The sequence below is a fragment of the Gymnoscopelus braueri genome (assembly GCF_963280865.1).
Source record: "Gymnoscopelus braueri genome assembly, chromosome: 11".
NCBI classification, from domain to species: domain Eukaryota; kingdom Metazoa; phylum Chordata; class Actinopteri; order Myctophiformes; family Myctophidae; genus Gymnoscopelus; species Gymnoscopelus braueri.
Window position 1 is genome coordinate 54,055,052 of NC_137613.1, and position 12,249 is coordinate 54,067,300.

General features: G+C 43.9%; 1 protein-coding gene across 2 annotated transcripts in view; it reads left to right on the forward strand.

The window, feature by feature from the left end:
• The first annotated feature begins 1,508 nt into the window (after nucleotides 1-1,508).
• Nucleotides 1,509-12,249, forward strand: part of bop1 (BOP1 ribosomal biogenesis factor) — a 33,950-nt gene continuing 23,209 nt past the window's right edge. For both annotated transcript variants that reach the window (XM_080442169.1, XM_080442170.1), the window contains exons 1-2: nucleotides 1,509-1,653; nucleotides 5,276-5,452. In XM_080442169.1, the coding sequence (XP_080298295.1) occupies nucleotides 1,597-1,653; nucleotides 5,276-5,452 (234 nt within the window). In that variant the 5' untranslated portion in view covers nucleotides 1,509-1,596. The remainder of the gene's footprint in view (nucleotides 1,654-5,275; nucleotides 5,453-12,249) is intronic.

Genomic DNA, 12,249 nt, shown 5'->3' on the forward strand with positions numbered 1-12,249 from the left:
CAAGTCCGTAAATACACAATATTTTCGAGCTGCGTTCACTTCCAGCGTTCGCGCGTCTTACTTGTGTAACAAATAAAATAAAATGAAAATGTTCCCTTTTTTCATAGAATGTTTTGATTATTTCTGAAATTCATTGAGAATGTTTGAATTGCATTCTTTTTGTCCCTTATGAAAATGAGACCGTGGCGACCCCAAAAATGGGTCTGAAGCCGAGGTCAACAATATGTCTGTACACGGACAAATGTGTCCGTGGCCAATTATATTATATATATTTTTGTACATTCACTCATGTACTGTACATAAAGTACAAATTTCAGGTATTTTGGGAGTATTTCAAATTTTCAGTACTTTTACTTCTACTCCTCTACATCTCATTGGCAAATATTGTACTTTTACACTAAAATGTTTTGAAAACTTTAGTTACTAATTAGTAATTACTTTGTAGATTGTTATTGTTATTATTATTACAAAACATACATTAACCACTTTAGCCCTATATACATTTTGGCCATTTGAAAATAGCAGATCTACAAGCTCACAATGTGTCGCATTTTATGCATTTTATACATTAGAAAACTTTGTGAAATGGGGCATTCTGCATAATGAGTACTTTCTACTTTTGGTACATTATTAGCCCTGAAACATGACTGTCATATTATGACAGTCATGGCGCTACTTGTTCCTGGTGTTTAAAATGTGTACATTTACAACCCGTACATCTACATTATCGTTCAAATTTCAAATATAAAGTGCTTACCTCAAAGCCACGGATATAACAAGTTAAAACGCATGAATCTAAGTACCCGTTTCTTCCGTATTGTTCAATAAAAAGCATTGTACTTCTATCGGCAGCCATTTTCTCAAAGAGTTATAATGTATCAAGGTGCAGTACACCACCCAAACGATAAGGTCGCGTATTTAAAAGCCAATGGAGAAAATTCTGAGAGAATGGCCACCACTCTGCTTAAAATACTTTTTATTGCACAATACAGAGATATGGCCGGTACCTAAACCAAGGAGTTTTAACGTGTAACATCCGTGGCTGAGGGTTCAGCACTTTATATTTGATATTTGAACGTTTATTTAGATGTACGGGTTGTAAATGTAAACATTTCAAAAACCAGGAACAAGTAGTGCCATGACGCTTGTGACAGACAAGCATCATGGGAACCATGGCTAGTACTTTAAGTACATTTTTATACCAATACTTTTTGTACTTTTACTCAAGTACATTTTGCATTCCGGACTTTTACTTGTAACAGAGTATTTCTATATTGCAGTACTGATACTTTTACATTAGCCATGGTTCACATAACGGTATGACAGTCATGTTTCAGGGCTACTTTTACATATGTAAAAAAGAAATGTAACCACTAGCCGGCATGGCGACGAATCCTGGTCCGCGTTCGCACTCCGGTGCGGTAGGTGTCGCTGTCAACAAAGTGAACCATGCACTCTGACCCTGCACACTGCCAGTGGTGCTGCTGCCACAACCACATGGTATCTGGTGTGTGTGTGTGTTAGGGAGAGAGTGAGTGAGAGAGCTACAGTGTGTGTTCATGAAGATCATCTACACATCAGAACTAAGTTGACATCATGATCAGCACCGTGAGGAAGAGGAGCGTGGACGATGAAGAAGAAGAAGAAGAACAGGTATGTGTCTGATGAAAACGACATGGAGATCAATCCATATGAATATAAACAGAGCTGCCTTAGCATGTTAGCATGGATCTGATGCTAGTTCACTATGATGATGATCACATGAAATGAATGGTTGTACTGTAACTGATCTAAGATCACACACTGTCAGTGGTGGAAAAAGTACTCACATGTTTTACTTAAGTAAAACTGTAAAAGTATCAATACTGTAATGTAGAATTACACAGCTACAAGTAAATGTACAAAAGTATTGGCATCAAAATATACTTAAAGTACCAAAAGTAAAAGTACTCATACAGAATGTACCATTTCACAAGTTCAATATGTATACACATCTTCTTTTTTTTTAAATAGCAGATCTACAAGCTCACTTTGCGATATGCTATTTTTAAATAGTCAAAGTATTTATAAGGCTAAAGTGGTTAATGCATGTTTTGTAATCTGCAAAGTAACTAGTAACTAACGTTTTCAAATGATTGTAGTGGAGTAAAAGTATAATATTTGCCTCTGAGATGTAGTGGAGTAGAACTAAAAGTACTGAAAATTGTAAATACTCCAGTAAAGTAAAAGTACCTAAAAATTCTACGAAAGTACAGTACTTGAGTAAATGTACTTAAGTTACTTTCAACCTCTGGACACTGTAAAGAACAGATCTTGTCTTGGCTTTTTAGACCGAAAGAAATCGTGAACATAAACATGTTTCCTGTGTATGTGTTGTATGAACTTAGGTCAGTACAAGTACACATCAAACTGAAATTATATTCATGTTTACACACACACACACACACACACACACACACACACACACACACACAGCACAGTAACACACACACACACACACACACACACACACAGCACAGCACAGCACAGCACAGCACAGTAACACACAACAGAGAGCAACACACTCAGAGATACAAGATAACTCATAGCCGATAGCCACCAGCAACTGATGCTGTGTGCATCTAAGTTGCAACACGTAGCCTCCACTTGGCCGCAAGCAACTCTTAGATTCCATTTTTAATATCTGGAATCTAGAGTTGCAATACCAACCCTTGACAGCCCATACATCCAAACAGAAAAGTCCTATCTGATTGTATTACTCTTTTAAGACCAGGAAAGCAACTGTCATTTTAGATTTTATAACCACTTTAACCATTATTTTATACTTTGGCTATTCTAATTCAAAATGGCAGATCTACAAGCTCATAGTGTGGCACCGAGTGCCGCAATATGAGCTTGTAGATCTGTTTTTTTTTTTTTAAATCATGAAAATTTGTGCAAATCTTTCAATGTATATATTCTTAAAGCGAACATTTTTAACTCAAATCTTTGCTTCTGGGGGATTCTACAAATGTCTTCTAAATCATAACAGTTTTTTGAAAAAAGCATGTTGCTATAATCAGTGGGTCTCAAACTTTTTCATGTCATGTCAATAATATGTATTTGGCTGCGGACCCCCATCTCAAAATATGTTGTTCCAGGGACCCCCCCCAGAAGCAAAGATTTGAGGTAGAAATGTTCGCTTTAAAAATGAATATATTCAAAGATTTGCACACATTTTCACACTTTTTCAAAAATAGTTCGACAAGCTCATAGCGCGGCGTGCCGCACTATGAGCTTGAGATCTGCTATTTTTGAATTGCCAAAGTATAAGATAATAAGGTTAAAGTGGTTACACAGATGCGTTCCCGGTCTTAAAGGAGAATACCGGACAAATTAAGTGTTGTCTTTGATGTCTCGTTACTCACCGACCGACGTGAAAAGTGGCGTTCTTTTTTTCCATAGATTCCCCTGTCGTAATTTTTTAAACCCCCTCCGTTGTCATAATGGGAGCGCGTGGGTTAGGGAGATTCGTCTATTATAACCGACGCAAAGTTGTATTTTTCTCTACTGCTAGTCATTGTGGAGTCTCATGATAGTCAAACATGCGTTGAAAATTCCTGCGAGGCCAGAAAAGAAACAAGCATCCAGTGTTAAATCGTTCGCCATTAACGGTGGCCTCGCAGGAATTTTCAACGTATGTTTGACTATCATGAGACTCCACAATGACTAGCAGTAGAGAAAAATACAACTTTGCGTCGGTTATAATAGACGAATCTCCCTAACCCATGACGACAGGGGAATCTATGGAAAAAAAGAACGCCACTTTTCACGTCGGTCGGTGAGTAACGAGACATCAAAGACAACACTTAATTTGTCCGGTATTCTCCTTTAACGGGTTAAAAAAAACGTTAAACTCACCAACATTGCAGCTTGAATTATCGTCTTTCTATCTGCAAAGTTTTTGTTTCATAAAAACCCACCGTAGAGACATGTTATGAGCTACTTTCTGTCAATGTATTCCGTGCAGGTGATTACTTTCGAGTTTGGAACTTATTGGAAGCGCTCGTTGGAAATCACTCCACGGTCCTTTTGTACAACTACCACCTGTTTCTAAATTGCACATAATGCGAGGAGGCAGCAGGGCGTTGCGTTATTGAAAACGAGCGCTTCCAAACGCCAAATCACCTGCATGGAATTTGGTAGCTCATAACATTTTTATGAAACTTAAACTTTGCAGATACAAAGAGGATAATTCAAGCTTTCCGCTCAGCTGCAATGTTGGTGAGATTAGCGTCGCTTAATACGATCAGATAGGACTTGTCTGTTTGGATGTATGGGCTGTCAAGGGTTGGTATTGACACTCTAGATTCCAGATATAAAAAATAGGATAGGAGTTGCTTGCGGCTAGAAAAAGTCATGACTGCACAGGGTATATTGACAGAACGTTGCTCATAACATGACATGGATTCTGTTCTAACAAAGTCTTGATACAAAGAAGATAAACCAAGCTGTCCATACAGCTGCAATATTGCTGAATTTATCCTCGTTTAACCCATTAAGAACGCATCTGTGTAAATTTTAGATGTCTTTGGCTATTCAAAAATTCATATATACGAGCTTGTAGATCTGCTATTTTTAAAAAATCTTGAAAATGTGTGCAAATCTTTGAATATAGAAATGTTTTAAAGCAAACTTTTTTTTACCCAAATCTTTGCGTCTGGGGGGTCCCTGAAACAAAGAGATGGGGGTGCGCAGCCAAATACATCATTTTGGGGGTCCTTGACATAAAAAAGTTTGAGAACGATTATAGCAACATACATTTTTCAGAAAACTGTTTTAAACTGATGTAGAATCCCCAGAAGCAAAGATTTGAGTTACACATGTTTGCTTTAAAATATATATATATATATATATATATTCAAAGATTTGCACATATTTTCTAAAATGGCAGATCTACAAGCTTGTAGCGCAACACTCAGTGCCGCGCATATGTATTATTGTAGTGCTTCTCAAAGTGAGGTCCAGGGACCTTACTTGAAGGGGGTTCCAATTGGACCCTTACAGGTCTGTAACTCGGCACTCAGTGCTGCGCTATGAGCTAAAAATCTAAATGACACAGATTCTCTCCCAGTCTAAATGCGTTAATTACTAAGAATTAATGAACGGACCCAAAAATCATGAAGATACAGTTTGTACACAGTATGTCACGGCATGGATATATGTTTAGTTTTTAGCATTTTATAAATGTTTTGTTTCCAGTAAACACATGTTTTGTTTCTGTCTGTTTTTTCAGTTGGTTCCGTTTGACAAAGAGGCGTCGGCTGGTGGCGAGGAAGAGGAGGGTGATGGAGATCTGACGGACAGCGAGGAAAGCATTTTCTCTGGACTGGAGGATTCTGGGAGTGACAGTGACGACGAGGAGGAGGATGAGGATGAAGGTCACGCAGCAAAGCAGCCAATCACAGCTCAGGTAAACAAACGCTCCTTAGTTTCCAAGGTAACTACTGCTGTACTGTGTGGAAATGACAGTGAAAGCAGATATACAGACTGTTTGTTCTGTAGACTCCATGGTAATGACCCTGAGTAGTGATCCTCAGCACCCGAGCTGAGCTGATCTAGAGCCCTATAAAAGCAATGTTTGTCTGTGATCCACCCATATAACACTGACTTGCTTTTTTAAATTCACCCCTCACTATGAGCACAGAGCACATTATGAGCATTTAAAATAAAGAAATTATATTGTCTTAAGTCTCTGTCTAAGGAGTTTTCCTTAATATCTATGCAGCGAGCGAGTCTTTCTACCAGTTTTCCTTTGTTTTTGAGACCACTGCACCTGCAGTCAACCGTGAACAAAGGACAAAGAAGGGCACAACAGTTTTCCCTGTTCTTTAGTGTTCTGGAGACTCAAAACACCTTTCTATGTCGTCGTCTCCCCCCCTGTAAATTAAGGCCTTACTTTGTTGTACAACAGTATCGCAACGCGTCACACTTCATCACCTTGCAGGCTTGTGTTTGAAAATGATTGAAAGTGAACGTGGTTAAGTGTGTGTGTGAGTTTTGCAAATATTGAACCAATGAAAAGTATGAACAAGAGGGTGTGACTCAATAATAACTACATTGGTATGGAATCGGATCACTGCCAATACTCCTAACTTCAAATAAAGGTTTCAGAACCTTGAAAACCTTTTTTGCAAGACTGAAAACTCGTTTCGAATCTCTGAAAAAAGTGTTGAATCTCTGAAAAAAGTGTTGAATCTCTGAAAAAAGTGTTGATAGGCCGAAAAAAAATTTCAAAACTCTGAACAAATATTTTACAGTGTTTCGCCAACACATTTTCAGAGTTTCAAATTTGTCACAAACACACTTTCAGAATATGCATTTTGGCACTGTTCTCCCTGGGTATTATTTTGTTTTACATGTGTGAAACCTTGTAAACTCCTGACTTAAAATAAAGGGTTCAAAAGGCTTGAAAATAATTTCAAGACTGAGAACTGGTTTTGAATCTTTGAAAAAAGTGTTGATAGGCTGAAAGTGTTTCTCAAATCCTTGCAAACACATTTTACAGTGTTTCGTCAACACCTTTTCAGAGTTTCAAATTGGTCACAAACACACTTTCAGAATATGCATTTTGGCACTGTTCTCCTTGGGTATTATTTTGTTTTCCATGTTAGAAACCTTTTAAATGGGAATCGTTTTTGAAACTAGCAACTTTATTGTTGAAAGACTGAAAAAAAAATCAATGGTTAAACTTTATTTTGAAACTGATTTAGCGTCACACACACAGCAGCACATTCTCCTCAAATCTCTGAACACACACACACACACACGCGCGCGCGCGCACACGCACACACACAGCAGCAGTGGCGGCAGAGGCATGCCATAAGTGTTGAAACTCTGAAACTGCTACTCGAAACCTCGCAGGGAGGCGGGGGGGAGCGGAGGCGGGACCAGAGGCGGGGCCGTTTGAAGTCCATTCCATTCGCTCCAAATGACACACTTCAGTTTTATTCATGGTTTACACAGGAAATAATGAACTGATTACAATAATGTAAATTCTCTCAAATCAGTAACAGGTAGGTGATACATATGCCCATCAAATATGGTTTTATTGAAAGGCAATCCAGGTACCAACATTCGGGGAATATCTGACGGCTTGGAGCGCCTCAGTGCGGCTGCAGAGTTCATCTTGGAATTTGTCATTACAATTTTACTGTAATCCACATTCCTAAACCCCCCCACTCCTACACCCCCCCCCCCCAAAGGGACCCCCCCCGACCCCCCCCCCCCCTGGCCCAAGGGGTCACTCATAATAATTCTATATCAGCATATTTTGTGCATTCAAACAGAACAGTTGAGATTTCATTTGGCCAGATCTCTGGCAATTGTACTTGAATTCTTATAATTTTAATGTTTATATGGTCTTTCAAGTTTATATTTTCATTTGGTATCAGTCATGAATTTATTAGAATGTATTAGAATTCATTTTCTCTATTGATATCAAGCCGTATTTTTCCACGTGCGCAAGTGCATGCTGTAACATAATAATACACAACGTGTACTGTACATATATATAGCCCACTGTAGGCTAACATTTTTGGGGGTTTTAGCTATGGACCCTCAAGCTCCAAGCTCCACCTTAGCGCCGCTAATGGAGCGGTTTCAGAAAAGAAAAATGAAAAAAATTAAACCGAAAAAAAGGTGTGTCTGTCTGTCTGTCTATCTATAAATCTATCTAAATATCTATCTATCTATCTATCAAACTATCTATCTCCAGCATGTTGTTCAACAAATAGCAGATCTACAAGCTCACAACAACTGTTATTGTGAGCTTATCTGCTATTTTCAAATAGCGTATGTATAAAATACGTCTGAATTGGTTAGTGATTCATAATATAATCATTTATATCTGCGAAGTGTAGGATTATTATAATTATTATTATTATATCACAATTAAAGTAAGCGCATCGGTTAGTGTGATTCGGTCGGTCTGTCTGTCGGTCTGTCTGTCTGTCTGTCTGTCTGTCTGTCTGTGTATATGTATCTATCTATCTATGTATCTTGTAGATCGATCGATCTGTCTGTCTGTCTGTCTGTCTGTCTGTCTGTCTGTCTGTCTGTCTGTCTGTCTGTCTGTCTGTCTGTCTGCCTGCCTGTCTGTCTGTCTGTCTGTCTGTCTGTCTGTCTGTCTGTCTGTCTGTCTGTCTGTCTGTCTGTCTGTCTGTCTGTCTGTCTGTCTGTCTGTCTGTCTGTCTGTCTGTCTGTCTGTCTGTCTGTCTGTCTGTCTGTCTGTCTGTCTGTCTGTATCTATCTATGTATCTTGTAGATCGATCTGTCTGTCTGTCTGTCTGTCTGTCTGTCTGTCTGTCTGTCTGTCTGTCTGTCTGCCTGCCTGCCTGTCCGTCTGTCTATCTAACTATCTATCTCCAGCAATATGTACCACTTGCCTACAGCTGCCCCCCCCCCCCCCCAATAAATAATATCAGTCCAGTAATGACAGCCCCAGATGTAAGCTCCCAACGCGGTGATTAGCAACACGTTGTTCAACAAATAGCAGATCTACAAGCTCGGTTACTGTGAGCTTGTAGATCTGCTATTTTCAAATAGCGTATGTATAAAATAGGTCTGAAGTGGTTAGTGTATGGTTCATAATATAATAATTTATATCAGACAGACAGACAGACAGACAGACTGGTTCAGTCCATTAATGTTGTATTCAGAATAATAAAAAAAAATATATATATTATTATTATTATTATTATTATCATCATTATTATTACCCTTATTATTATTACCCTTATTATTATTATTATTATTATTACCCATATTATTATTATTACTACAACTTGTTATATCCACATAATAAGGCACGCTACTAGAAGGGTGAGCTTTATAGGTCCATCTTTACTGGGTAACAAACATGTACGCTGGCAACGCACGTTACAAGCCGGTACAACAACAGAGCAGTCACACTTTACGGTCTAGTGTCGTAAACACAACGGTACACTCATACACAACATTTCCCCCCCCCATAGAAAACCATGAAACACAACCCCACCCCCCCAATGTCTTATGCATTCAGAAATTGGTAACATAGTCCTTGAGGTAATCTGGTCGAGCCCGGTCTCGAACTGGCCGTGCCACGGGCACCACCGGGTGGTCATTAGGTGCCGGAGGGCGCACCACCACCGGGTGGTCATCAGGTGCCACAGGGCGCACCGGGGGCAAGTCCATATCACCTGCTGTAAACTCAAAGTCAGTATTAGCCCACATACCTGCGGCAGCAGGCGGTGTAACAGGCATGGCAGCCTCCGGCCCCACGACAGCAGGTGGTGGCACTCGCCGAATGCGCCTGGCATGCCAGCGTGACCCATCGGACAGGCGGAAAGTGGCAGGCCCCAGCTGGTCGGTTATCTGCATAGGCGTGGACCAGAAAGACTGCAGCTTGTGGCCCCTGTGAGGGCGGCGGACGCGGACCCAGTCCAGGGCCGCGAACGATGGAGTCTTCACCCTCCGTGTCCTGTCGAAACGCTGCTTCATCTGACGCTGCCGGTGGCGGACTCTGTTGCGCCCTCGAGCTGAAGGTGGCACCATCACGGAAGCCCTCAGTCGATCCAAAGGCAGCTGCAGCTCCCGTCCCAACATGAGGAATGCTGGGGAGCAACCGGTAGTGGAATGCTGTGAGGCTCTGTAGTGCAGAAGCGTGCGGCGAAGAGCTGTAGAGAAGGAGAAGCCATCTGCCAGGTGAGCTCTGATGCCATTCTTCAGTGTCTGGTTAAATCTTTCCACCCCCCCGTTGGCCTCAGGGTGGTAGAATGATGTACGGACGTGATTTATGCCCTTGTCCTCCAGGAAGGCAGCAAACTCCGCAGAGATAAACTGGGGGCCATTATCCGTCGTGATGGCCGTAGGGTGCCCCCAGCGGGAGAAGAGCAAGTCCAGGAACTCAGTCACCACGCGGGTGGTAACAGTCCCCGTGGAGAGCACCTCAGGCCACTTGGAATGAAGGTCGTACACCACCACCATGAAACGCTGGTGGTGTGGGACTGCATGAAGCTCCCCGCAGATGTAGAGCTGGAGGTGCTCCCAGGGCTTGTCAGGCCAATGCAGCGGTTGCAGCGGCGGCGGGGCGGGTGGGCCGGTTTTTCCACTGAGAAGGCAAGCTGTACAGTCCCTCACTAAGGCCTTGATGTCTCTGTCAATGCCAGGCCACCACACCAGGTCACGACAGCGCTGCTTCACCCTCACAATGCCCAGATGACCCTCGTGGGCCATGGTCAAGATACATGGTCTTAGGCAGTCAGGCACCACGGTGCAGAGGCCGCGGGCTATGCAGACGTCATTCCAGCAGGACAGCTCGTCCTTGACCCGGTGAAAGGGAACCAGCTGGTCTGGGACCTTAGCGGGCCACCCCGAGCGGATAAAAGTGCGGAGCTGGGAGAGCACCGGGTCCTGTTCCGAGGCTGTCTGGAGCTCTTGGAGTGAGACTGTAGGCTGGAGTGGAGAGTGGAGCATCTGGATGAGGCCCTGCTCAGCGGAGTCAGGACCAGGATCTGGAGAAGGGCCGGGGGTTGCCCGTGACAGTAGGTCTGCTACTACGTTGTCACGACCTGGAGTGAATTGCAGGCTGAAGTTATACTGCTGGAGCCGCTCCGACCAGCGATGGATCCTGAGTGGCCTATGCCCTGTGCCAGACGTTGCGAGCAGAGCCGTGAGGGCCTGGTGATCCGTCCGCAGTGTGAAGGAACGGCCATACAAGTACATATGCCAACGCTCGCTCGCTCAGATGCAAGCCAAGGCCTCCCGTTCCCCCACTGAGTACTTTTGTTCTGCTGAGTTAGAGCCCGAGAGGCAAAAGCGATGGGCCGCTCAACGCCAGCATGGATCTGGGACAGCACAGCCCCCAGCGCTGGAGGCGTCACAGGTGAGGAGTGTGGGGCTTGCGAGGTCAAAGTGTGCGAGCACGGGTGGCGAGGTGAGCTGGACTTTGAGCTGCTGGACGGCGTCTGAACAGGCGGGGGTCCAAACCCATGGTGCGTCCTTCTTCAACAGCTCGCGCAGCGGGGCTGTGGTGGCCGAATACTGAGGGAGAAAACGTAAGTAGTAGGCTGTCATTCCGAGGAACGAGGCCACTTGGGCTGGACAGGCAGGCTCAGGGAGGCGTAGCACAGCCTCCACATTAGACTGGAGTGGACGGAGCCCCTTGGCATTCAGGCGGAACCCCACAAACTCTATCTCAGGCACGGCGAAGACACATTTGTCCCCGTTCAGAGTGAGGTGCTGGCTGGCAAGGACATGGAGGACTCAGCGAAGGCGCTCGTCGTGGGCAGCAGGCGTTGAGCCATGAACCACAATGTCAATCAAATAGATCGCTAGTATGGTGGCCATGATTTTCTGGAAACAGCTGGGGGCCGAGCTGGGTCCGAAAGGCATCCTCGTGTATCGAAACACCCCCATGTGTGTGACAAAGGCGGTGAGACTCCGGCTGTCAGGGTGTAGAGGAACCTGCAGATAGCCCTGCCGAAGATCCAGCTTTGTGAATATGGTAGAACCATGGAACTGTGTGGTCAGTTCCTCCGCTGTAGGCAACGGGTACTTGTCGGGGATGACTGCCTTGTTAACTGCCTTGAGATCAATGCACAGGCGCAGCTTCCCTGTCTTCTTCCGCACAGCCACCAGATTCGAGATCCATGGTGCCGCGTTGACTGGCTCAATTATGCCTGCCTCCAAGAGGTTGTTGAGCTCTCCAGCCACCTCGTCGCGCAGGGCAAGAGGAACGCGTCGCAGGGGCTGGATGACAGGGTGTACATCAGGGTTGAGGAGGGGCTGGTGGTTAAAGGCAGTGAGGCAACCCAGCCCAGCGAACAGTCCAGGCCATTGTTGGGGCCACAGTGAATCAACATGGTGGATAGTGAGCCCACTGTAATCCATGAGCACAAAACCTAGGTCAGTGAACAAGTCCAGGCCCATGAGGTTAGCACCGTGGCTTGCCACTTGGAATGTGAAAGAGGAAACAGTCTTAGTGCCATAGCGCACCGCGGAGCTGAAGGTGCCCACAATGTTAATTTTGGAATTACCATAACCCTTGAGGGGCACTTTGGACGGCGCAGCAAGCGTGTGGTGTGGGAAAAATTGTGTGACTGTAGCCGCATTCAAGAGGGACGCGTTAGCCCCAGTGTCGAGCAGTAACGACAGGCACACGCCATCAAGCTCCACAGTACACACCTTGAACGGCCGGCGAGCAGCACTCACAGAGTGTATAGTAGTCGT